General features: G+C 46.1%; 10 protein-coding genes across 10 annotated transcripts; 6 read left to right on the top strand and 4 right to left on the bottom strand.

The window, feature by feature from the left end:
* Positions 1-339: 339 nt before the first annotated feature.
* N7478_011039 (GTPase-activating protein GYP7) lies at positions 340-2,953 on the top strand (the record flags this gene model as incomplete). Its single annotated transcript, XM_056927253.1, has 4 exons — positions 340-492; positions 550-2,175; positions 2,231-2,549; positions 2,604-2,953. 4 exons carry the CDS (start codon positions 340-342, stop codon positions 2,951-2,953), a joined length of 2,448 nt encoding a protein of 815 aa, XP_056774301.1.
* Positions 2,954-3,356: 403 nt separating this feature from the next.
* Positions 3,357-4,487, bottom strand: N7478_011038 (uncharacterized protein; the record flags this gene model as incomplete). Its single annotated transcript, XM_056927252.1, has 1 exon — positions 3,357-4,487. One exon carries the CDS (start codon positions 4,485-4,487, stop codon positions 3,357-3,359), a length of 1,131 nt encoding a protein of 376 aa, XP_056774300.1.
* Positions 4,488-6,215: 1,728 nt separating this feature from the next.
* Positions 6,216-6,763, top strand: N7478_011037 (chromo domain-containing protein; the record flags this gene model as incomplete). The annotated part of the gene is made up of 2 exons (XM_056927251.1): positions 6,216-6,369; positions 6,471-6,763. The coding sequence occupies 2 exons, from the start codon at positions 6,216-6,218 to the stop codon at positions 6,761-6,763; spliced, it is 447 nt and encodes a 148-aa protein (XP_056774299.1).
* A 116-nt stretch (positions 6,764-6,879) lies between these two features.
* Positions 6,880-7,245, top strand: N7478_011036 (uncharacterized protein; the record flags this gene model as incomplete). Its single annotated transcript, XM_056927250.1, has 1 exon — positions 6,880-7,245. One exon carries the CDS (start codon positions 6,880-6,882, stop codon positions 7,243-7,245), a length of 366 nt encoding a protein of 121 aa, XP_056774298.1.
* Positions 7,246-7,361: 116 nt separating this feature from the next.
* Positions 7,362-8,891, bottom strand: N7478_011035 (FAD-dependent oxidoreductase; the record flags this gene model as incomplete). The annotated part of the gene is made up of 3 exons (XM_056927249.1): positions 7,362-7,459; positions 7,514-8,202; positions 8,272-8,891. The coding sequence occupies 3 exons, from the start codon at positions 8,889-8,891 to the stop codon at positions 7,362-7,364; spliced, it is 1,407 nt and encodes a 468-aa protein (XP_056774297.1).
* Positions 8,892-9,214: 323 nt separating this feature from the next.
* On the bottom strand, positions 9,215-10,816 carry N7478_011034 (Zn(II)2Cys6 transcription factor domain-containing protein; the record flags this gene model as incomplete). The annotated part of the gene is made up of 3 exons (XM_056927248.1): positions 9,215-9,937; positions 10,033-10,701; positions 10,757-10,816. The coding sequence occupies 3 exons, from the start codon at positions 10,814-10,816 to the stop codon at positions 9,215-9,217; spliced, it is 1,452 nt and encodes a 483-aa protein (XP_056774296.1).
* An 813-nt stretch (positions 10,817-11,629) lies between these two features.
* Positions 11,630-12,006, top strand: N7478_011033 (acyl carrier protein; the record flags this gene model as incomplete). Its single annotated transcript, XM_056927247.1, is given in 2 exon segments — positions 11,630-11,800; positions 11,812-12,006. 2 exon segments carry the CDS (start codon positions 11,630-11,632, stop codon positions 12,004-12,006), a joined length of 366 nt encoding a protein of 121 aa, XP_056774295.1.
* A 791-nt stretch (positions 12,007-12,797) lies between these two features.
* Positions 12,798-15,248, top strand: N7478_011032 (FAD-dependent oxidoreductase; the record flags this gene model as incomplete). The annotated part of the gene is made up of 6 exons (XM_056927246.1): positions 12,798-13,090; positions 13,154-13,422; positions 13,478-13,848; positions 13,911-14,545; positions 14,616-15,182; positions 15,233-15,248. The coding sequence occupies 6 exons, from the start codon at positions 12,798-12,800 to the stop codon at positions 15,246-15,248; spliced, it is 2,151 nt and encodes a 716-aa protein (XP_056774294.1).
* A 3,763-nt stretch (positions 15,249-19,011) lies between these two features.
* N7478_011031 (cytochrome P450) lies at positions 19,012-20,728 on the top strand (the record flags this gene model as incomplete). Its single annotated transcript, XM_056927245.1, has 4 exons — positions 19,012-19,098; positions 19,173-20,273; positions 20,333-20,499; positions 20,560-20,728. 4 exons carry the CDS (start codon positions 19,012-19,014, stop codon positions 20,726-20,728), a joined length of 1,524 nt encoding a protein of 507 aa, XP_056774293.1.
* A 216-nt stretch (positions 20,729-20,944) lies between these two features.
* N7478_011030 (uncharacterized protein) lies at positions 20,945-24,749 on the bottom strand (the record flags this gene model as incomplete). Its single annotated transcript, XM_056927244.1, has 2 exons — positions 20,945-24,238; positions 24,300-24,749. The coding sequence occupies 2 exons, from the start codon at positions 24,747-24,749 to the stop codon at positions 20,945-20,947; spliced, it is 3,744 nt and encodes a 1,247-aa protein (XP_056774292.1).
* Positions 24,750-25,430: the final 681 nt, after the last annotated feature.

Below are 25,430 nucleotides of genomic sequence, written 5' to 3'. Positions count from 1 at the left end.
TTTGTCGTTGAAGCTATTCCCATCCTGCAAAGGGTATGCTGTTGCCTGGAGGCGCAAAGTGGCAAAGTCGCTATCAAACAGGGAAACAGCGAAACAAGAAAAAAAATCGCATGGTCATCATCTGCAGAACTTGCTGAACTAACAAAATTCAAGTAACCTCCAGCTCAAGGAAGCCAGAGTATCTGCAGAAGTGAAATTTAGAGAGCAAAAACAGCAAAGGCACAGAAGAAAGACCAAAGAGCGATAAAGGGAAAGAGGGGGATCGTTATCGATAAGTCTATCGCCGATCATTACGTCTGCTTGTCATCTCCTTCACAACTTCACATTTCCAACAACACCATGGCGGATCTTGTCAAATATACTCCTCCGCCATCACCTCCATCGCCTACGGCATCATTCTATGATATGAGTGACGATGATGAGGGTGGTTACAACACGATCGCCCATTCCCAGTCCGGCCGAGGCGTGAAGCTTCTCTATTCCAAGAGCAAGGTACGCAGGCAGCTATTGAGCTACACCCCAAATAGCATAACTGACAACTTCCACCAGGTTTATGTCCACCCTACTCCCACTTCCAAAGATAATATCCCCGGTTTCATCGCCCTCATCCAACAAAAACCCTCACCCGCCTCGAACCCCTCCCCCTCTCGTCCCAATGACGCAGCCTCCTACCTGCTAGCCTGGGTACCCGAGTCATCGCTAGGCGATGCTTACGATACATATGTGAAAGTTGATCTTTCCGATGACGCGTCCCCTCCCCGTCAAAGTTACCTCGTCCCGTCGCTTCCGACCACTACCACTCACAAAGATCCCATTGGATTGTACTCTTTTGCGGTGCCCGTTTCAGAGATATACTCGCTTTTGATACGCCCTCCAAGTCTTGGCTGGTGGTTCGGGAGTGTTGTAATCAATACTCGCGCCGGAGATAGCTTTCCAGCGCTCTTTTTTCACGACAGTGAATGTGAATCGACAATACTACAGAAGAAGAGACGGGTCAAGGAAAATTTTGATCCATTCGAAAACGATGGGAACTTATTTTGGGGCGGGGATGAAGTCCTTCGATGGTTGAAGAGTTATGTCGATGTTCAGCGCTCAACCGTTGACAAGAATGTATACCTTATCAATCCGTCTGACGAGGACCAGCTGTCCTTCGGCAAAGGAATGGGTGGCGTGGATGGATTGATTACCTCCAAGGCACAACCTGAACCTGCATCTGCCGGCCCTAGTGGACAGCGAGATGCCGGTATGGATCCCATAATGAAGACAATCAAGGAGACGCGTTGGAAGGTTCTTGAACAGCTAAGCAAAATCACGACATTCACACGGCGAACAGCGAATGACCTCGCCGAGAACCCCCGCATCCCACCGCAAGTCCGACGTCTCATGAGAAACCCAGAGATCCAAACCCTACAAGATGAGTTTGATAGCGCCCGGCTATATCTTGCTCGCTGGGCAATGAGCATCGCTGAGCAAAGTGACAAAGAACGAAATCAGCGCATTTGGACCGCTCAGGATGTACTCGAATCCGAGAACAGCTCCGTGGGTGACTTCGAAATCCTCGAGTTAGAGACCGGGAACATGGGCCTGCAAGAGCGGCGGCGGGTCCTTACGCTTGAGGAGTGGGAAGGATTCTTTGACCCTACATCTGGAAGACTGCAATTAACTGTCGACGAAGTTAAGGAACGGATTTTCCACGGTGGTCTAGATCCTAATGATGGTGCTCGAAAGGAAGCTTGGCTCTATCTTTTAGAAGTTTATCCATGGGATAGTAGTCATGAAGAACGCCAAGCAATCATGAATTCGAAACGGGATGAGTATATCAGGTTAAAAGCAGGTTGGTGGGAACGAATGGTCGAAGGAAATTCGACCGAGGAGGAGTATGAGAATTGGAAAGACCAGCGAAATCGCATAGAGAAGGATGTGCATCGAACCGACCGGACCATTCCTCTCTTCGCTGGAGAGGACATTCCCCATCCCGACCCTGACTCCCCCTTTGCTGAGTCTGGGACCAATGTTCATCTAGAACAGATGAAGGATATGCTTCTGACCTACAATGAATATAACCCGGACTTGGGATATGTTCAAGGGATGAGTGATCTTCTCGCTCCTTTGTACGCAGTGATGCAGGATGATGCGGTTGCCTTCTGGGCTTTTGTGGGTTTTATGGACCGGATGGTAGGTGATACCCACTCAAACGAAATTGAGAATCCCGAGACTAATAACAATCTAGGAACGAAACTATCTTCGAGACCAATCGGGGATGCGTTCACAGCTTCTGGCACTTGATCATCTCGTTCAGCTGATGGACCCTCAACTCTATCTGCATTTGCAATCCGCTGATAGCACAAATTTCTTCTTCTTCTTCCGCATGCTCCTTGTCTGGTACAAGCGCGAGTTTGAATGGAGCAATGTTCTTCGTCTGTGGGAGACTCTCTGGACAGATTATTACTCTAGCAGCTTCCATTTGTTCATTGCATTGGCAATTCTAGAGAAGCATCGTGACGTGATCATGGATCATTTGAAGCATTTCGACGAAGTCCTCAAGTACAGTAAGTGCTTTCTTGCCTGGAATTCTGGTAATTTTCACAACTGACACGACATAGTTAACGAGCTTTCGAATACAATGGACCTTGTACCCATCCTTACAAGGGCCGAGTCGCTATTCCATCGCTTCGAGCGGTCCGTCCAAGCCATCGACAAGAAAGACAACTTCCCCTCGGCCCCCACAGCTACCCAGCGCCGGTCATCAGGCCTGAGCGGTCAAGCAGCTGGGAAAGGGAAAACTCCCGAGAAGCCCACTGTGGGCTCCAGCACGGGTGCCAACGCGGGCTCTTCAGCCTTACAGAGAATGATGGACGCAGATAAACCAAAGATCATCTCGCCAGAGTTGCGAGAGTTGCTTAGAAAGGACATTCCCTGGAAACGACAACAGCAGCAGGAGAACCCAGTCTAGTACACGCGGGGAGCGAGTTCTTTCGGGATCATGGGGCATCATTTTGACTTTCCTGGTATTAGTTTTGCTGTGGGATTAGACCTTCCCGGTTCATGAATTTATGATTTGTTACTATATTCGTTCTACTTAGGCCTATTAATAAGATATGTGGAATTGCATCCAAAACGAAAGATCTACTGAGTTTACAACGTCATTCTCACTCTAAAAACAACTCTTAAGATGAAAGTAGCCTGATAAGAATCTTACTTTCCTAAACTGGAGATGAGACACAGCTCCTAGTTACAGTCAAATAATTCTATCACATAATCAATCAAGATTCGACTCCCCATAACAATAGATGATTCAGAACCCATAAAAGCCCCACAAATCATTTCATTCCGCCATTTGAAACATGTGACAACCACTAATCTTCGAAAGCCTCACTGGGACGAAGACCTAAGCGAGCAGACAAGAGAAACTCTTCAATCTGGTGCTGCAAGTCCCTAATCTGGCTTTGCGTATCACGATTGTCAACCTGTAAGCGGTCCATAGAAGACTCAAGATGCTTGACGCGATTCTGCAGACACGCTTCCATCCCACCGGGATTGTAAGGATTGTAAGGACGAGAGTTGTGCAGAGGAATCCCCTTCGAAAGCTTATCCAACACTTTCCTTCGTTCTTCAAGCGCGGGTTCGTCAGGATTATGTTCAACAACAGGTTGCATTTGTGTAACACTAGACGGCATCGACATGGGCATTCCAATCGCTTCATCATCGCTATCGGAAATAGTCACGGATCGAAGTGTGCGGCTTCTAGCATTCGACATTGATGCGAGTGATTTCTGATCGACTGCACCGATATTGGCAGCGACCTCGATGTCGACATCTAAATCATTAAACTCTTCAACAGTAGCTGAATGGTAAGAACGCTTGTCCCCGAGCTTAATTTCCGAATCACTGGGATAGAATGTAGCACATCCGTATTCAAAGCGGAAAACTCCATGCGGGTTCTTATGGAACAATTCATTCAGAATATCAAAAACACCATGTTTAAACAGTAAATCGACAGTTTTCTTTTTAATCATCAAAGCGGATTTTCCGTCTGATCCAGCAGCTCGCTTTCGTCCATTGATATCTTTCTGCACCTTCTCTGTCTTGAAGGATTTCGGTGCGTGAGGTTCCATCACCTCTTGAAGAAACATACACAACATGACTGATGGAACGGACCTTTGGTTCTTTTGGTAGCACCAGAAAGCAAGAATAAGTTGCACTTCACCGATATTGAAGACTTTGGTAAGTTCCTTTCGGCGCTGAAAGATTCCATTGACTATCTCTTTGGTTTCGTCGTTGATTGATGCTGATCTCATCTGTGGGGTGGGGGATTTGTAGGAGTCGACGATTTCCTTGAGATGGGTTACGGCTCGGAGCTCTTGTTCACGGCGGAGGGCTGCTAGGTCTGCTTTTGTTTCCCATTTTCCCACGATGGAGGGGTGATGGAGGAGTTCTTGGGGTGGGATGCAGTGGGAGCAGTCACAGGTTGCTTGGTGGTTGTCCATTTTGATGGATGAGTGCGATGATATACAGTGTTCAAGACTGGTTGTTGTGAGCTTAATGGTTCTTGGGATCGAAAGAATGAAGTTGGGGTGGTGGTCGCCTTGTGGTTTGACTCACCTTTTGGTATCACGAAGTGAAGAGAGTACTTGGAAACGGACACACGGAGTTGGACCTCAATAGGAAGGACGAATTTGCAGACCACTTGGGGGAGACAATAGTTAGGCAGCCGCATATGTGGCGAGAGGAATATTCCTAGGACAGAGACACAAACACCAGACTTCAAGCGAGCGCAAACGCAAACGCCTTTCTAAATTTCAGTCTCAACTCACAAGTACAGAAGCTGGCAACTGTTGATAAGACTATTATCTATCAAGTATGCGTTGGGAACGTAAGAATAGCAGGAAGGAGGGATCTTGGGGGAAGGCAAGAAGTAGAAGTGAAGATACGAAGAAGAAGAAGAAGAAGGATGCAATGAGAGATGAAGCAATGCTCCAGTGTACAGTTAATACCACGCACCAGGTCCAGCAGGTAATATTTGGTGCGTGGAAATAGTTGTGGAAATAAATTTAAGTATAGAAGAGCATTTAAGCCTCAAGTTGCAAGATGCAAACAAAGCATTCCTAACAACTTACTACTACAGCTCTACTCTCTTCCCAGGATTGTATCCAAAATTAATACTGTGTATACCGTGAATATAGATTTCCCATATATCTCGTCTTCTTTTCTGTTCCTATAATAATGAAATATATTATGGACATCTAAGAGCAGAGGTCGAACACTGCCTCTCTCTCGAATAATTCATTTATCAATGTGGAGGCAACGCGTATTGTCCCCTGCTGTTCAGCTTATATGGTCAGTGAATTTGCCACCCCATATTCAGATCAATCCTATTTCATGCCTGGGCCCCTATAAACCCCATCTGTGTCAACTTCCTCCCCTTTTATCACCCACCATCGATACTGAATCTGACAACCGCTCTCCCCCTTAAAACAAGCATTCATTCAAGTCAAAATATATTCATGGTTCTCTATATATATATAGGTGCCCGGTATTCTACTTGTTTTGTCAAATAACCCATCACGGGGTTAGACCAATCTATAGAGATACATCCATGTCTACGGGCTATTCCAATCGTACCGAGTTTAAATTAGCGTTGGAACAGATAATAAATGCGAATCATAGATAAATTATATAAAAAGACTACTTATTTGCAGGTTGTCTTTCGCTGAATGATACGGAACAGGTGAGCTCGCCGCACGCATCTATCCTTCCAACAGCTATAGATGCTACTATAGTACTCTTTCTCTATACTATTTCCATCTATCTTATATTACCTCTCACTACATACAGTTTGAACTCGGAGGTATCATCTACCTTTTCTATCCATTTTCCATTTTCCTTCCTCCATATCTTTTGCAACTTGGCTCAGATATCGGACTCCCGCATTTCTCGACCTCCGGAAGAAGCCTGTTGTAAAGCTCCCGTTCCCAACTTTCCTCTCACTCTTCTATTCACATCCAAGCCACAGTATCTTGTAACTGATGCTCTTCGACCAGATCCCTGTTCCCAGCTTATCTTTTACTTCTCAGTGTACCTACTCGTCCACTTTCGCCAACTTTCGCCAACTTTCACAAACTTTTACAAACTTTCACCAACGCTCTTCATCTTTGACAAACATATTAATATCAGCCGAGCATCTTATTCTTCTTTCAAAATGTAGGAGAACAAAAATGAAGGAAGATATCAAGAAACTCGAATCTCATCGCCAGATCCGTCTAGATATCCGTCAAAGGGCTATTTCCACATGGGTGCGAGACGTGCTTAACAAAGACACAGAACGCCGGAAAGAGGAAATCCGCAGACTGAGCAAGAATATTATCCACAGTGGTGATGTTTAATCCGATGCCATGGTAGTCACTGAGCGCTACAAGAAAAGCAGCGCCGATTGGCTTCACATACGACCCCGTTAACCGGCCAGATCCCAGACCCACAGCCACCTTTGGAGGTCGACGGCGGAACCGAATGGGAGGTGGCAGAGATTATTGACTCTCGTCTTTTCCGCAACAAGGGGTTGCAATACCGTGCCAGATGGGTTGGTGTCGAAGATAACGCATGGTATCCAGCCGGGGATTACAAGAATTCCACGCGTGCTATCCTGGATTTCCACCGACGATACCCCTTAAAACCGGGGCCGTCCGTACGACTACCATATTGGGTGGAGGCTGCGGAACGTGATAAATTCGCCGTCGATCATACGGATGACAACAGGACTGGATGAGGGTGATTTTTTCCCTATAATTATAGTGATGTTTCGACATTGATACGATCAAGGGACTGCCCGCATTTTAGGCGGGGGTCATGTAGTATAACATAAACAGTCCCACCTCAAAGAAGATGTCCTTGCAGCTAATCGAGGACCTTTCCCTTCGACATGATGCTATGATGATTCGAATGGTAGACTATGTCAGGATGTATAAGCTTCTGAATTCGAAACCACTACCAACCGTCTTCGATGATTCCATTACAGACGACATGCTGCAATCGGGTTCATTGCCAATTGAGAGGCTTCGTGATATGAATACCTATCAAGGAGAATTGATCCAGTCCTTCGACGACTTTATCCAATCTGTGCAGTCCGCTGAGGCAATTATTCAGGACCGTCTTGATTATGGTCTTGAGAACTTGCGCAGGATACACGAGGAACTGGTTGCCAAGAAAGGAGAAAACATGGAAACTGAAGATTGGGTTTTTGGACAGTGAGTGCTTGTTTGAAATTTCCACTTTCTTATGATAACGAGGCATTCATCTGCTCTTGTATGTTGAGAGGGCTTTTTCGAAGAGTCCTTTGACCGAGTTTATTTTTTAAACAATTGAATTCAACATTCTGATGTTGCAAGCAGTTCTGCAACATGATCTGCTACGTTGTAGTCCACTACTAGTCGTAATTTGTTCGCCATCAAGCTTGGGAAAACCCCTATGAGGAGTTAGCCACCACAGTCAACCATTCAAGTCAACACAGAATACATACCCATGATTTTCAAGAAACCGTACATCATGTATTCCTGAAAGACACCCATCTCCCGCTTCTTATTCTGGTTCTCTCGCGCAGCTTCCAAGATCTTAGTCACATGTGGTTGACGAATAGCCAGATATTGTCCTGCTGCCGCTTTGAAAACCCTCTTGTAACCTTTTGGCGAGATCGAATCACCGGATTTATTTTCCTTTTCCAGGTGATGTGACAAGATGAGGGCTAAAGCTTCCACATCTTCAAGTGCCTGGGACGATCCTTGTCCCGAACTTGGAGGTAGCGCGTGAGCTGCATCGCCTACTAGAATGACTCCATCTCGTTCCCAGGTTGGGATGGGAGGACTGGTCCAGGTGGGATACATGCTTTTGACTTCGAGAGAAGCCAAGATCTTCTGGATAGCTTGATCCTTCCACTCTGCGTGTCTCTTGTGCAGCTGCCTTGTCACATCTGCCGTATCAATATTCTTATGGTCGGGACATTCTTCGACTTCATAGGTTGACCACCAAGCAAGCGACCCTGCTGGCTCGCAAACGTAATATGGCGAATCGCGGTTTGGTGCATCTTCGGCGCTGTTTGCGAAGAAGTATCCGAAGAAACCATTTCCTCCGAAGATAAAATTCACAGATCCCTTCTCGACGACATCTTTGACTTCAGAAGCAGGGATAAATCCTCCCACGCCGACGAGGCCCCTTTGACAGCGTTAGAGTGTCACCCTTTCACCATCATTGCATCTTGTAAGGAAACGGGTAGATACATACTCGTAATGAGGCGGATAAGGATCTTTCTCTTCGTCAGGAAAGATCGCTCGTTTCGCAGTACTTCGGACGCCATCTGCACCGATTATGAGATCTGCTTCCTCGGGAGAACTGCCATCGACAAAGAAGATCTGATTTCTTCCATCCTGTTTTGCAACAATCTTTTCGATCCGTTTGTTGATGATGTGGTCATCTGGAACTCGGGAACGCAGGCATCTCCAGAACGCATCCCGGCTCGACATCACCATGTTCATCGGCGGTGAATCAGGGGTGGTGGGCCTATTAGGCTTCATAGTCATGAGCAGCGAACCATTTTTGCTTTTCAAGTGCGACGATGATACAGCATAACCTCCACGGACAACATCCCGGAGAAGGCTATCATCCAATCGTTCCAAGACGCGCAGGCCATTCGCCGCGATTCCCAAGCCGCCTCCGACCAAGAGTGTGGATGAATGTGTGGCCTCCTCTTTGCGTTGATCTGCTGTTGTGTTTATTCCAGTGTTATATGCTTCGTAGATCACGATTTCATGACTTTCTGATCCATGGGGTTTGGCAAGATGTTTCTGTAGTTCTAAGTACATGGCGCACCCGGAGATGCCGGCACCGATGATGGCTATCTTCATAGTGACAAGCTCGCTTGAGGATTTCTGATGAATATCTAGGTTTCAAGTTGAAATTTCTCCATAGAACTGGTCTTGCGGGTAGAACCAGGTGAATATAAATGCCTGGGGGGAGGCGACCCAAGCACTGCTATACCTCGAGCGGGTGGATGGCCGTGAGGCGTTCAGCCAATAACATCAGCGGCTCCCCACCTGTCCGCAAAGCTAGCCTAATGCAGCTTAGCGTATATTATGCCAACCAATAGGACTATAGTTATCCCGGTGCCGCATAAGAAAGTGGAATCTCGAATCATTTTGTGTGAACTGGCAAGGTATCCAAAAAACCCTCATTTGAGGTAATTATTGTGGATATGAGAAGCAACATGTGCGAAAAACTCTGTTGGAGCGGCAGAAGACGGCATGTCTTGTGCCCATCTGTCCAATGAAGCTCCAACGGCATTATCCCCCTCAGCGCATGGAGCCCAAATTTGCACAATTCGCAGTGGAAGAGCCACCATAATAAAGCCACGCTCTGAGACAGGCTTCGGGGTTGTAGAGACGAACTCCAAAGTTGAAAGCGTTGCCTGAACGTGCTTCTGGATACGATGTTCATACTGATGGGCGGACGATGAGACGAGGAATAAAAGTCGATAGACAATGACGTTTGCTGCATAGAAAAGGGCAGCTAATGCAGTGGTTGGCATATCCCTATGGGGTAAGAGTGGGACGTCATGTGGACTATCGGGTAAGTAAATAGGCTCATTGCTGGTGGGAATGTTCGCTTCTGGATTTGGTTGGCTGAGATCGGTTCGAGCAAAACATTGAGACCACCATATATGCAGACGCGTTATCATTCGATATACCATGTTGTTTAGCTGGGTTTTGTAGTTGTGGAAGTCGTTACCCGAGGAGTTTGTCACACCGTCTGCAAGTGCTAAGCAAGGAAGCAAAGAGAAGAAAATGTCCACAAGTTCGTCGAAGGGACCTTTTGGAAGCAATTCAAAGGGAACACTCATCCATTCATCTGTAGAAAATGGATGTTGTTCATTTCGAAAGAGGGCTGAAATCGCCTGCAATTTTAGAAATTAGCAAAATAGACTTGCAGAAGACATATTCCTTTAAAGCAGTGTCATCTCACAGTCAGAAGTCTTAAATGACGAAATACATCATGTAAGAAACCCTGACGACAACTTTCAGGACCTCCGGTCGCGATCATCATCGATGCACCTCGTACATGTTGAAACCAAGCTCCTGGGGCCGTACCAGCTAGACTTTCGAAATGGGTGAGCATAACAGCTGCACAGATCATATCCCCGCTAAAGGATGATGGCTTCTCCTTCAAAAGATGATTTTGGAGGCCCTGTAGAGCTTTCAAATACCATCTGGAAGCTTCTGTTTGCATCGCGACATTTTGAGTCATGAAGCCATAAAAGAACATCGACGAGGAACGGATAGAGTACTTCGCCACATTGTGAGTGGGTGAGACTATCAGCTCGGCCAACTCATCGAGCCAGGTCGAAGACTGTTTGCCCGGATTCGGTTTCACAAAGGCAAACGAATCGATGAAGTGGGATACAAACAGTTGGTCGAAGATTTCGACGCGACTAGGCTGGTAGTTTGATAGTAATGATGGGCGTGAAGGATGTTCATCGCGAACTCTAGAAGCAGGCTGAATCGCGCTCCGGCGCGCGGCATCCCTTGGTCTGCTTTCTGTCGAGCGCAATGCTGACGGTCGGTGTGGTAAAGCGTGTATGAAAACAGCTCCCGTACGGGGGCCAGAGCATCGAAACCCCTTCTTGACACATTGTGAGCATTCTGGAGTAGTCTCGTCACACTAGAAAACCCAATCAGCGCTCTGGAACAAAGCAATGGGGCCTTGGGTATCTTACTTTCAGCCTACGTTGGCGGCATGTTGAGCAGCCCTTGCTTCTACCCGCAACGTTCACCATGACTCGATTTAAAGCATTAACAATGTGTGATAAACCTGAAGTCCATTTTCAATTTCCAAAACCACATTGACAAAAAAAAAATCGCGACGTGAAGTGTTGGTGATGAAGTTGTCGGGGTCGTGTCGTGAACCCGGCCGCCGCCACATGACATAATCTGCCTGAGGCGCGTCTCGGTTTCTTTTTCTCATAGAACAGAGCTCATAATCCCTCATCAAGAAAGGTTTTTTTCTTCTTCTCCTTTATCTTTTTTCTTTTCAAATTTATCATTAAACTCATGGTATTTCACAGGATAATCTTTTTGAAAGTATGTCTGAAGCTGAATTCCACTCTGTCTTTCAGCCCAAAGTTGCCGGTTCATGGAACTTGCAACGCCTCTTGCCACTGGACATGCACTTCTTCATTATGCTGTCTTCTGTCGGCGGGCCAGTTGGAAATCATGGTCAATGAAATTACACGAGTATTTGCACTTTCCAGGATGCACTGGCCCAATACCGAGTTGCAAATGGCCAGACGGCAATATCCTTGGATGTGGGCCTGATGCTAGGTATTGGATTTGTCGCGAAGAAACGTAATACCTTGGATAATATGGCAAAAATTGGTCACCAAGGTATCCGCGAGAGGGAATACCTTTCGACTTTAGCCCATATGTGCACTCTTCCCAAACAGGCGCCTGCAGATAGCCAACGCGCGCAGGTAATTATTCGGCTAGACATCCCACGATAGACACTTCAGAGCAAAGACAAGGCAGTACAGCGCTATCAAGGGAATGAAAGCCCAGCCTGGTTTGCAAGAACTCGGTTTCGGAACTTAGCAATGCTTGCCGAAGGCAAAACGCAGAGCGGCTCTGGATGCGCTACGAACTCGTCACAAAACGTTGTAGATGAGCTTGACTTTGCCACCGCATTCGCTGGCGTGGGCTATTCTCAAGTGGATGCAGCAAGGCTGGTTGCCGCCGCATTGAAGATAAACTGGTCCGGCTTTTACGTATGCCGGAGGAAGATATCGAGATCGAGAAGCCACTTCACACGTATGGAATGGACTCTCTGGTGGCGGCTGAACTCCGGTACTGGATGTCTCGAGAGCTCAAGTCTACTTTAAATGTATTCAAGATCATGGGGAATATCAGCCTTGAGCAACTGTGCTGGATGATCACAGAACGAAGCTCATATATGCGTTTTTTAGAGCGATGAGCAAATTTGCACATTTTTGATTGAATGAAATGTTTCTGAAGTATTGAGAGAATGTAAATAGTGGGGTTCATGGTGCTTTCATACAGCAAGGGAACAAATGTCTACTATAAACTCGCAAGTGTGGATGTCCCACTTAGAAGCTGCACATGTGCTGTTGATTATGCATGCCTGCCTTGTGCGCCGCATACCTCTCGTTCATCCCACATATCGTAGCTTTAGCTTTCTACTACTACTCCTTCTCCTCCTCATCATCACTACGCCTATATTGATCGCTTTCCATTTCGTCTCCTTCCTTTAGCTGCCTAGGGACTTTACTATTGATACAAAGGACAGCTGACCTGAGAACATAAGGATTCAGCTATTCACTTAATCAGGTTTTATGATTTTCGATTTATCCGGGTGGGCCTTGACAGACAAAGAACCCTTGTCGAAGACGAAATCACGCATATGGCCCCAAGATAGGGGTGTAGATCAAATTTACCAAGCTTTCTGAATCCATCGTCTCGCGACACACTAAGAAATTCAAACTGGTGTTAATCTATACTTTAAATTAGCAAGTAGGTGCCCAGGTAGAGAAATCCTGACGAGTATACTTAAATCTACTGCATCGGGTATCTATCGGGCGTGGGGCGTGCGGCGCGGGGCGCGGTGGAGACAACACAAAGCGGCCCCCAAATTGATCGCCCGGATCGGCTAATCCCAGGCGGAGTCGCTGAAATATGAGTACAGTCGAACGCTCAATCTGATCCCAACACTCTTCATAATTTTTCAATCAACTCTATCACGGTACCATGGCTCCGTTCAAGGTGATTATCGTGGGAGGCAGTGTCACTGGCCTGGCACTGGCCAACATGTTCGAGCGCAGCGGGATCGACTTTGTTGTCCTCGAAAAACATGAGAATATTGCCCCTGAGCTCGGTGCTTGTCTTGGTTTGTTGCCAAATGGATTGCGAATCCTTGATCAGCTGGGCTGTTACGATGCATTCAAAAAGCTGAGCCAGCCTATGAACGCTTTGGATTCATACGACGAGCTTGGAAATCTCATTGGCAAAATGCCTGAATTAGGCACCTGGATGGAAGAGCTGTTAGTTAGAAACAATCCACCAAATTTAAAACATTATTTCAGCATGCTCACACATGAAAATAGGCTCGGATACAAAAATGAAAATCTAGATCGTCGACAGGTGATCGAGATTTTATTTGAGAACCTTGAGAGCAAATCAAAGATTCACACTTCCTGCAAAGTATCAAGGATTGAAAGTTCAACGACCGGGGTCCTTGTTGAGCTAGAGAATGGGTATATCTTCGATGGGGACATTGTCATTGGCGCAGATGGCATCCACAGTCGAGTTCTGCAAGAGATGCAGCGTCATGCTGAAATTGATAACCCTGGCAGTGAATCTTTTTCAAAAGACAGTACGTCATTACTTATACTTACATATTGCTCTCGGAGTACTTATAATGATTACAGGCTTCAAATGTACGTATAAAGCCTTGGTTGGAATTGGTAAAGCACCCGAAGGCATTCCTCAAGACCAAGGCTTCAAGAACTTTCGGGAGGGTCGCAGCTATCTCTGTGTGGGTGGTCTTGACAGGAAGTTCTACTTCAGCCTATTTGTTCGAAACCAAGAAGTCACACAAGGTGATGCCATTCCACGATACACTGAACAGGATAGGGACGCTCTTGTCGCTACATACAAAGATGACATCGTATACCCGGGTCTTACATTTGGGGAGATATACCAAAATCGAACATGCTCAACACTGCTCCCAATCGAAGAGGGTATGCTTCCGAACTGCTTTTATAAACGAATGGTGTTGGTCGGTGATTCTTGGCATAAAGTGAGTCATTTAATGCGAGCCAGTTTGAAATCATAAATCCTGTGACTGATTGGTTTCGCCAGAGCACGCCACTGTTTGGACAGGGAGGAAACGATGCAATCGTCTCATCAGCCTACTTGGTGAATGGTCTCGCCTCAATAACAGAGGGCCATGAAAGTCCAGATGAGGATCGCCTTCGTGCGGTGTTTCTCGACTATCAACAAACCAGAAGTCCCGAGAATTTGGCACATGTCATCGGAGGCCAGGTTACACATGCGATGGACTCATTCGCCAAGCCTGCGTTGAAGTTCATCCAATTGAGACTAGCACCCAGACTGCCAGCCCAAATAAAATGGAATGCTTTAGCCGGAAACCATGCATCATTGTGGACACTGAGGAATCTGCCGGTCCCCCCTCGCCAGGGCTTGATACCATCCAGAGACGAGACTGGGCTGTTGCCTCAGACAAGACCCAAGGCGACCGATGACCGGTGGAAAATAATGTTCACTGCGATCGCGCTAGGATATTTTATTGTATACTGGCTCGCTGGTTCTGAGACGGCACAGTCAGCGGCTAGGAAAAGCCAGATGGCATCGGGCTTAGACTTAACATATTCGCAGATTCAGAACTTATATTTCCATATCAGTGTTACGGCAGTCATGAGTATCATTACTGTTGAGGCTTATCGGCCAGGCTTTGTTTTGAAGCCACTGAGCAGGTAAGAACATTGAATTGAGTCGCTAAATGGCTACCATGCTATGTCAAACGATCTAACATCATCACCATAGCGCTCTGCCTTGGGGGCTTCTCTCTCTTTTGCTAGGGTGGCAAACAGTTGCGCCAATTTACTTCTGCCAATTTGCGCTTACAACCGGCCCTCGACCTTTCTACTATCCTTGCGTTAGAATTATCGACCCAGGAATGCTTAATGTGCTTCCTTTCGCTTATCTAATGACATACGTTGTCCCCATGCTGCTTACATTCACATCGCCTTCATTCCCGACCTTGGCATGGGATGTTGCACACATCTTGCTTCCGATCACCGCTTACCTGTTGAAACTTATTGTGGGTCTTGAGCCAACTATCGATATGGTCCGTAAGGATGAACACGTGAAATCTCTCAAATGGTTCATAACGATCGTTTCAACTCTGCAGTTAGGGGGGTTGTTAGTGCTGGAAAAGCCGCTGGTATGGCGACTCATCACCTTTTTCAGCTCTGGTCAAAACAGCACATTCTCCGTCCAGGATGCCCGTACCATCTTCCTGGAACTAGCTATCGCTGCGTTCATTGCATTTGCCCATCTCGATATCAGACGAGTCCTGGCCACTGAATTGGAACTCACTTGGGCGGTGGTGTATGTCGGTGTAATCTTCTTGCTCACGAGCCCTGCTATCACACTTCTAGTATTCTGGGCATTTAGAGAATCCGAGTGGGCGAACGCGAGCCGAAAAAAGGTGGTCAGTGGGTAGTCACCATACGGCCGAACGTGATAGCCTGGATGGTGAGCTAGCGAGTTGAGCATAATTGGTAGACTGTGTTGCATGCTGGAAGGCCATGCCGGCGCTAGGCTTGACTAGGCTATAACTATGCCGATCACAGCCGGGGCAGCTAGGTATCCTTCTGGCCACTAGTACAATGCTCATAGCCTGTGTTTGTTAATCGTTATACTAATACATACTAGTTAGTAGATGTTCCTATAAACTATTTTCTTGTGGTGTAATGTATGATTTGGAATTATGTCTACTGCTATATTTCACTATAGTAGCTAGAATTCTGATATTCTCGAGTCCTCCATATATTTGAGATAGCACCTTTTCCCAGATATTTGGAAAGGTACAGCTCTCCTTTCTTGCAATAGAATCCATAGATGATTCTTCTCATGTCCAAATACACCTGGCCACAAACATGAAGCTACAACTATTCGCCATACGCAAAGATAGGAACAAAGGTCTTATAATCACCCATTAACCGTCTATGGATATACGCTGTAACGCGACCCCAATCCTTCTCCAATATGGTGCCTCATGCACCAGGCAAATTTGCCACATTATCCCCTTTTATATAACCAATGGGCAAACGAAGAGGGACTATACAGTAGTAGTCGCGTATATTGCTCTTTTCACCCAGCTTCGGGTTCTTTTCTTGAAGGACTTCCGTGCCAAGAGACTCTACAAGCATACCTTCCGCTTCGTTAGCATGTTCACAAGAATAGGTCATAACAGCCTCTTTGCCACCGCAGACTTCTCGGCAGAATTTCAATGTGGTAGGAAGGCAACTTATCTGTAAATCATTACTTGTTCTTACACTTAACAAAAATAATTCTTCGAACAGGGTGTTCTGGGAATAGGGGCTTGGACGAGCAGTAAAGGCGTCGATGGGAGAAAGCCCTAGGAAGTAAGCAAAATTGTGCGGATGTAAGGCTGGTTATGCTTGGGGCAGTACATCATAGAACAGGACCTTGGAGCGTAGAGCCATCTAATGGAGTGTCAAAGATGGGAAACCTTCATAAGCCGAGGAGGAAAACTTACTTGTTGCAGTTTGTCATGAAGAAATCGGGCTGAAGCTGCTCCATGTCCAGAGGGATCATTCCAATTCCATGTGCTCCATCGATTATGCTGAGAATAGGCTCTTACTTGCAGATAACAGTAAGCCATTCGAAGGGAAAGCGAAAGGTAGGCCTGCTGATAATGGTACCGTAGAGAGCGGCGCGTATATTCAGGCCGCCCGTGCCTGTCGGATAGTCTCTGGTATGTACCCTGACATAGGCTTTCTAAATCAAAATTAGTAAATGAGCCCAACGATAGTTACAATGAAAGTATGATGATATCATTATCTAAAAGTAGTTACAACTACCTTGGTTGGGGCGTTTTCAGAGAGCCAATCCCTACGCTCTGGGGTCCCCAGTATTTGCAGGTTCATACAGCATTTGTGTCAGTATGCCAAACGTCATAAAAATCCGTATATTGCCATTCTTTTCATCGGTTATCCTATTCATCGGCAATATCAATCTGCTCAAGTCTTGAATAGGCCTGCCGTGCGTAAGCTGGATACTGAAAATGCATCATAGAGGACCTTCCACAAAGGATTCGTGGATTTTATCATAACTTGGACCAATGAGGTTAGGCTCTTTCTTTCTTATTCAGCTAGGCTAGCCGGAGAGGGGAAGGACGATGGGTGGCCTAGTAGCTGCGTGCGGTAGGATATGCACAAAGACGAGGCAAATATCAAGCAAACAGCCAGCACTTGCCAAGGGGCAATCATTTGGTTGCCCCGGCCCACTTTCAGGGCCCTCCGGGTAATATCACCTTGGCGATGCCATGGACTATCTTGGCAGCAATATGACCCTGTAGGCGGCTCTGTACCAAGAGTTTCCTATGAGTAGAACTAAATGCGGTAGTGAGATGTCAGACAAAATGCACAGCCTCCCAAGACTGACGATCATCTTATCAGACTGGCTGGTTATTGGATCGTATAACTCCGGACGGGTGCCACTAGCCCACATTTGGGGAGGCGGTATTCAATCCAAAGTGTAGCTGTAAGATACCGTAATGATACACTCAAGCGTTGCCCGATTAGGAAAGAGTGCAGATCCCGAGGTCTTACATGAAGTCTGATGTATGAAAGCCCTGGAGATATACGAGATATATACCAATCATTAACTGAAGAAGCTGGCATATAATCAATTCAGGTCTTCGAAACCTCGGCAATCAATCAATTGGCCCTGGTTCGGACTTGGATTAGTCGAATATATTCATGAATAGTAATGATATCTTGGGCGTACAATCCAAAGAGAGGCTCCGGGCCTAGAGCACACGAGCTTCAAGTTCACGCTATACAGGTATTGTCACTTGATGATCTGCACGCCACCCGCCACTTCAACATGTTCAAAAGTTGCTATGAAGACCTTTCTTCACACTGTATGGTCGCAGCCTCGGCGCAAAACAAGCACGAGTTCCCCGTTATCAACCAGATCGACGTGGTCAGCAAAAGTAAGCGTTTTCCCCACCTATATTGTAGGTCATTTCCCCATTTGCTTCACGTTCAAACCGTTCACTTGGCGCGATCAAGAAAATAGGGCAGGTTTCGCGAGTGATGAACCAATTCACAGAATACGAATTTCTTTTTTAAGCGACTAGTCCACCGATGCTATAGGGTTTCAAGAATCACAATGGAGAAGATATCAGTCTCGAAACATGAATGATGCAACATATTTTTTAGCATCATCAATATTGTTGTAGGAGGCAATACTTTTGATCCTTCGACGCAGATCAACACCTATGAGCAGCCCGAACACAAATGGACGGACATCAAATAACTCCGGGCATATATGTAGAAATCGACTACTAAAAGAGTACGCGTCTTCTCGTTTGTCAGAGCTGGGTCGCCTGGCGGCCAGTACAGTAATCGAAACGAGAACAAATTATATCAGGGGCGACGTCGGAGGGTCCAGGGTGCCCGCGGAGCGGACTTCGAAAATAGAAAAACCGGGGGTTAAGATCGTCGTCGGGCCGGGGGGCCAAATCGACACTCGGGGTCAAAGTGATAATGTATCGGACCTAAGGATTGCAGTCGACAGCTCGGGGTCCAATGACACCAAGACGAGGCCAGCTCATCATGCATATGAGGGGCCACTTATGATACAAATTTGCCGCCTTTGCTATTAAAATCAATCTCCACTGTCTGTTCCCTTATTGCTTGTCTATACTCAAGCTTTTGGGGTAGCATTAGGTGGGCCAATCGCCCCTCGCAATATATTACATATTGGTCACTCAAGGTCGATCTTTACTTGGAGTTTTGAATTTTCATAAATACGACACCCGACCCGGTCGCCCCATTCTGTAGACCCCTGTCTCTCTCTGCAGATAATGTCGCCGTTGTGATCCTTCAAATCTGTCACTGTCACTATCATTCCTCTTTCGATACGTACGTATGTCCTGCATGAGGGTGTGGAGAATGCTGATTCCTTCAATATCTTATGACGTATTTTGTGGAATTTATGGAAACACTGAAAGATTGCTAGCCATGTCATATCTGCACATCAATACTCGAATATTCCAATTCATATATAAGTATCCAAGATGATCGCTGTTTTGAATCTTGTAAACAGCCCTGGAGGCCCCAATGTGCACTATAGAATTTGAATTCCTCTTTTAAATCATTTTTTCTCTATCAAAACCGGCACCATGTCAGTTATCGCTGACATTCACAAAAGTGCTCCCAATCCGCCATTTCGCTTAGGTGTCACTATATTAGTGCTTATTTTCATAGTGGTTAGCGGATTTGTCCTATCTTTATAAATCCACGTACACAAGACACCCAGACTAACTTTTATCTTGTGTTCTAGGTTCCACTGTATTACATCTCTGACTGGATCCGCAATGTCTACTTCCATCCTCTCTCGAAGTTCCCCGGCCCAAAGCACATGGCAGCAAGTCGCTCGTCTTACTTATACACATTTATCACCGGTCGCGCTATTGCAAGTGCAAAGGAGCTTCATGATCAATACGGTCCTGTAGTTCGAGTCGGCCCAGGAGAACTCCAGTTCATCGATGCCGAAGCCTGGAAGTCAATCTACGGTTTCCGACAAGGTCACCAGCAAAAACAAAAGGACGCTCGATTTTATGCACCTCCCCTCGATGGGTGTCCCAGTATCATTACATCTAACGATGCCGATCACGCCCGTCAACGTCGCGCGCTGTCGCACGCCTTCTCCGATAAATCTTTGCACTCTCAAGAGCCTATTATGAAGAAATATAGTGACCTTCTGATGCGACGTTTGTATGAACGCTGTGACAGTCCTGTTGATATTGTTTCCTGGTATAACTTTACCACTTTTGATTTGATCGGAGACATGACATTCGGTGAACCCTTTGGATGCCTTGAGAACGGCAAGTATCATCCATGGGTTAGCGTGATCTTCGATAACTTGAAGTCGGGTGCCTATATGGCTGTCATCAAGCGTATTCCTGGCATCAACCATCTCCTGCGACATGTCACTCCGAAAAGGCTGATTGAAGCTAAAATGAATCATATGAGATGGACTCGTCAGAGGGTTGATGCCAGACTAGAGAAGTCTAACGATCGTCCCGATTTCTTTGCCGATATCCTCAAGCATAAAGATACAAGCAGGGCGTTCAGCCTTTCGGAGCTCTACTCAACTGGTAACACTATGATTGTTGCTGGGTCGGAAACAACTGCCACCCTTCTCTCGGGGGCAACATACTTTACGTTAATGAACCCAAGCATCTGGGCCAGACTCAGAGATGAGATTCGAGGCGCTTTCAACTCAGAGGATGAAATCACCATTGATCGTGTCAGCAAGCTGGAGTACCTCGGTGCTATCCTAACTGAGACTTTGCGAATCTATCCTCCTGTCCCCGGTAGCCTACCTCGCCTTGTTGGCGATCAAGGTGACATGATTGCTGGTAACTGGGTTCCACCAAACGTAAGTCAAACCACTCTTTTGCTTCACTTGATTCGAGAACGTACTAATATTTAATAAAGACAATTGTCTCTGTCCATCAAGCCGCTGCCTATCTCTCTGAGTATAACTTCAAGCATGCCACAGACTTCATCCCTGAGCGCCACCTCAATGATCCCCGCTTTGCAAGCGATAACAAGGATGCATTGCAGCCCTTCAGTGTTGGTCCAAGAAACTGTATCGGTCGCAAGTACGTATTAAATGCTACTTCTTATTGTCTGAAGCTTTCTCACTAAATTCCTCTCTTCAGCCTTGCGTACGTTGAGATGCGCCTAGTTTTCTCTCGGCTTGTCTACAATTTCGACATGGAGCTGACCGATCCTAACTGCAATTGGCATAAGCAAAAGTCTTATATCTTCTGGGAGAAGCCTCCACTTAAGCTTAACCTGACTCCACGGGCTGGAGTCAAGTCCATGTAAAGATGAAATTCATCTTGGCCCACTGGCAGGGTCACCTCATGCCCTGATATCATGCCCGGGCGGCATGACAGGAATTCAACTGTATAGATATTACGAAGGAATGATAGAAGCAAGCGTTGATTTAAACAATTTGATTTATTGAGAAATTTCCGATCTTTCTTGCGCCTGAAAAATACAAATAAAATTTTGTCGCAGCCACACAATAACAAATTGCAATTATTTGGTTCGCGTGAAAATGGCAGCGTTTTCAGCATTAGCGCCTAACCCACCATCGACAAAATACCCCAAATTCTTCAAATAACCAACACTACTTTTCAGTGACTTAAGAATATCTTCTTCGTTATAGAACTTGTTCTTCCAAGTATTGGTTTGGCCATCCATGAACTGCCAGACGCTTTCTTCAAACCATGCTAGGACAGGTGCAAAGGGATGATCAAAATCCGCTGCCTCCACATCCTCGCGTAGGAGCTTCATCCATTCTTTATGCTCCATGGGTCGTATCTTAATATTCAGTTTCTCAGCCAATACCCGGCACATTGTCGGTGTCGATACACCATCGAAAAGTCTGATCGTCTCGACAGGGTAGTCTCTCGGTCGCAAGATAATCTTCGAAACGAGATCGGATACCTGATCCACTCCAGCAACAGTAAGATGACCAAAATCTTTACTTATAGCTTGCAGTCTGGAGATACTAAATGCAAAGCGCCACAAGAAATCTTCCGTATGGGCGATGCCTTCTTTTTGGGTCCCAACGATGAAACCGGGTATAATAGTGCGCGCCCGTGGGGCTATCGGGTTGGCCAATTCCAAATGCTGGTTGTATTCGTTAATCAGGAGCTCGGACATGAATTTTGTCTGGTCATATCCACAAGCATCAGAGAGACTCTTGGCAATTTCTTGATGTGTTTCTTCTTCGGCGGGCATGTATCCACCAGACACGTAGACTAAAGGGAATGGATTGGACATAGTAGCCATTCCAGATAGGATATGAGCGGTACTGTGGACGTTCGTCTTCTCCAGATTCTCGTAGTTGTCCATCCAGTTAACCTTTGCTCCATTGTGAATTATCCCATCAACCTTGCGCTGCTTGCCATCGGCAAATAATCGGGACCAGTTGGACTTATCCAGGCCAAGTTGGGGCTTGTTGAGATCGCCGAGCCAAATCTCAATACGATCGTGGAATTCATCACGCCACCATTTTCCGATCTCTGCTTGCTCTTGAACCCTATTTCTGGCAACTTCTAGGGTTTCACCTCGAACGAGGGCAATAATGTGATCCACCTCACTTGTCTCAAGAAGTTGTCGAAGTATTTGACTTCCCAGGAACCCGGTAATTGAAGTCAGAAACAGGGTCTTTCCACGAACATGTACCAAGGGCATCGTTGATAATAATTCCTTGAGATTTGCCAGTAGGTCTCTCTGGTCTGTTTTTGCTGGGACTTGACTTTGATCGTTGATAACAAGGTTTTCAAGGTCATAAACACTCATTGAAGCCTGGCGCACATCTTGAATCTTGATACTCTTTCCATATTTCTTGCGAATGGTGTTTAACAAGGAGACAAAGTGGATAGATGTCAAACCCACGGCGTCCAAAGGAAAGTTATGACCACCGAGAGACATCGCGTAGCCTTCATCTTTGCACTTGAGCATATCGGATATAACAAAACTCAAATCAAGTGCAGTCGGCCTTGTTTCGGGAATTGGTTCATATGCGACGTCTTCAAATCCTCCTTTGCGGAAGGAAAGGAGGTCTCTCTGCCCCATTTTGGAGAGTTGTACTTTCAAAGTCTGTCTGTCCAGCTTCTTTGAAGCTGTAAGTGGAAGTGATTTGAGAGGAATGAAGATGCTGGGAATCATATACGAAGGGAGAGTTTCAACAAGATGTCCATGCATCTCATCTGCCAGACCATTTCTAGGGTGGGATTCTGTTTCCACGAATGCAACAATCTCAATATTGCTGGGATCGGCATCTAAAACAACCACTGCAGAGCGACCTTGCTGAATATTCGAGTTGATGGCAGTTTCGACTTCGCCCAGATCAACACGGAGACCGCGAATCTTGATAAATCCGGTCTGGCGACCAAGGAAAATGAGCTCACCATTTTCATTGAATTTTGCCAGGTCACCTGTTCGATAAAGACGAGATCCATTCTTAGCATGGATCATGGGTCTCCAATTCAAAGATGAACTGTCAAGGAAAGAGGATGCCTCCTTCTCAGGGTCTTTGAGATAGCCTTTGGCAAGATATGGGCTTTGGATAAGAAGTTCTCCCTCCGCACCGAAGGGTCTTAGTTTTTGGACGTTTTCCGGGTCAACAATCCAGCACGCAACAGAACCTATGCCTCGGCCAATATTCTTTGGATTATCATGTGCCTTCATGGCCACCTTGACTGTGTCCCACACGCCGGCCTCAGTTACTCCATAGAGATTATTGAATTTGACGCGTGGGGCCCAGACAGCTAGAGTCTCTGCAGATGGTGGCTCTCCTCCAACAGATAAAGTTCGAAGGTCACTCAGACTCTGAGGTTTGATCTGTGCTGTCAAGCCCGGTGTGAGCCAGGCATCTGTCACTCCCATCTTTTGCATAGCCGATTCCAAATCGCCGTTTCTTTCGTCTTGGGAAGGCATGCAGAGGCATCCACCTGCAACCAGTGGAGCGAATACTTCCATGATGCTCGCATCAAATGCAAGTGAGGCACTTTGCATGAATCTGGTGGAGCTATCGATTTTAAGATCTTCGAGACAGTCAAGCAGACTCTGCGAAACAGCCGCATGTTCATGAATAACTCCTTTGGGAGACCCAGTGCTACCGGATGTAAACATAACGTAAACTGGGTTGGACGGGTCAGGGTTTGTTTCGGCTGCCCAGTTTTCAGGGATTTCATTCTGCTCAGATTGAACTGGCATTATTAATGCCACGGGAAGACCATCGAACTTGTGTCTCATCACTTGATCGGTCACCACATATTGGATTTCGGCTTCCTCCACAATCTGAGCAATGCGGCCAGTGGGGTGGAATACGTCCATTGGCACGTATACGGCGCCCGTTCTGAGAATTCCAACTACAGCAACGATCGAGAATATTGTTTTTTCCATGCAAAATGCGACATAATCTCCGGCTTTGACTCCTTTCAATGTGAGCAGTTGAGAGACTGCGGCTGACTGTTCGCCCAGTTCAGAGTATGTCATATGCGTTTCAGTAGAGAGAAGGGAAATATCATTCGGGCGGGAGTCATAGTTTTTCCCAATGAGGGAATGGAGGGTCTCGGGCGTCGTGGGTATTTTGTTTGCTCCTCGCGCGTTGAGTTGAAAGACTTTTTTGGAGTCGAGGGAACCCAATGTGTTGAGCTGGCAGAGTTTTGCCTCTGGCTTGAAAGCGATTTCTCGGCAGACCCTAGAGAAACTCTCCAGTACGGCGCCGGGTTGGTATTCGGGTCTTTTCTGGCTGTTGATATAGATGTCGAAAATGGTGCTCTCCTGGAAAATTTCAACCAAAAGAATAATTTCGAACTATAAAAAGTCAATTGTTAGATCAGATGATGTATCAACATTGAAAATAATATAGTCATACCTGAACCTGTTTCAGAACCTGAGATCGTTCATTGAAATGTCTTTGCTCTCGGGGGTTGGAATAGTTTCGAATGAACACTCCCGTTGGTCCACTCATCTCCGAGTGAGAGCAACAGTACTTTCTTTCCATTTTCCGGGAGACATAACTCAAGGCATCCTTTCCAGTCAAGTCAGCCTCGATTTGAAAAATCCACTCTTGAGAACGAATGTCGTCCGGGCCGGTTTCCATGGGTGGTTTAGAGCAAATATTGAGCTTCGGCTTGATCTGACTGAACTGAGGATTGTCTTGCTCATAGTAATCACGTACAATCACAGCCCAGGCAACAAGGAACGTAGCTTCAGCTGAATCTGCATAAGCTGGCCTGCCACCAAGCTCGTACTTTTTGGAAGCAGTTTTGAAATGGCCATGTTTGGCATGGCTCATTCCATAGTTGAGCTTGGTGATTGCCATCTTGTTGAATTTAGTCTTTTTCTTTGTGCTCTCCTTGTCTTATTTCTGAAAGAAACAGCAAGTTGAATATTTTGCTTTAAATCTTCTTCAAATCTTCGATGATAACATAGCAACTTACCTTATTCTTCGCTAAGCCATGGGTCGTTTTATAGCCAGGTCTATCCTTGTTTTGAAAGCTGTTACCGCATCCCCTTGATAGTGGCCAACAGGTAATGATCTGCCATGTTCAACAAAAATCTCAATTGGTAACAACTAAATTTTTCTGTGGCATGATTTGATTTTTTGGAATTTGGATCACAGGCGCATATGAAGCCAAGAGCGCTTATTGAATCGAGTCACGCCCCCTTGAAGGGCTGTAAGGGCGGTACTTCCGAACGCAGTCGGCTTGAATACTCCATACAAATCTAATCATCCCATGATCACAAACCAAGTCTTAGTACACCCATAATATGCAGAAAGATGTCTATCACTACCTCATATTTCAGACCCGAGAACTTCAAAATCTCGGCGCCTTCCATAAACCTGCATGTAGCGGGCCGGCTGAATTCGAACCTAGAAAGAATCCACGTAAAATTGCATAATCGGCTCGCCACTTGTCGTCATGAGAAAACGCCAGATACAGTGTTTTTATCTCTTTTTGTGGGTACTAATATGAATGCGGGATAAATCTTCCTACGGGGT

The sequence above is a fragment of the Penicillium angulare genome, assembly GCF_028827245.1.
Source record: "Penicillium angulare strain IBT 27051 chromosome Unknown utg000008l_segment0_segment0, whole genome shotgun sequence".
In the NCBI taxonomy this organism is placed as follows: Eukaryota; Fungi; Ascomycota; class Eurotiomycetes; order Eurotiales; family Aspergillaceae; genus Penicillium; species Penicillium angulare.
Note: the sequence above shows the minus strand (reverse complement) of the source record. Positions and strands in the feature narration are given on the sequence as shown.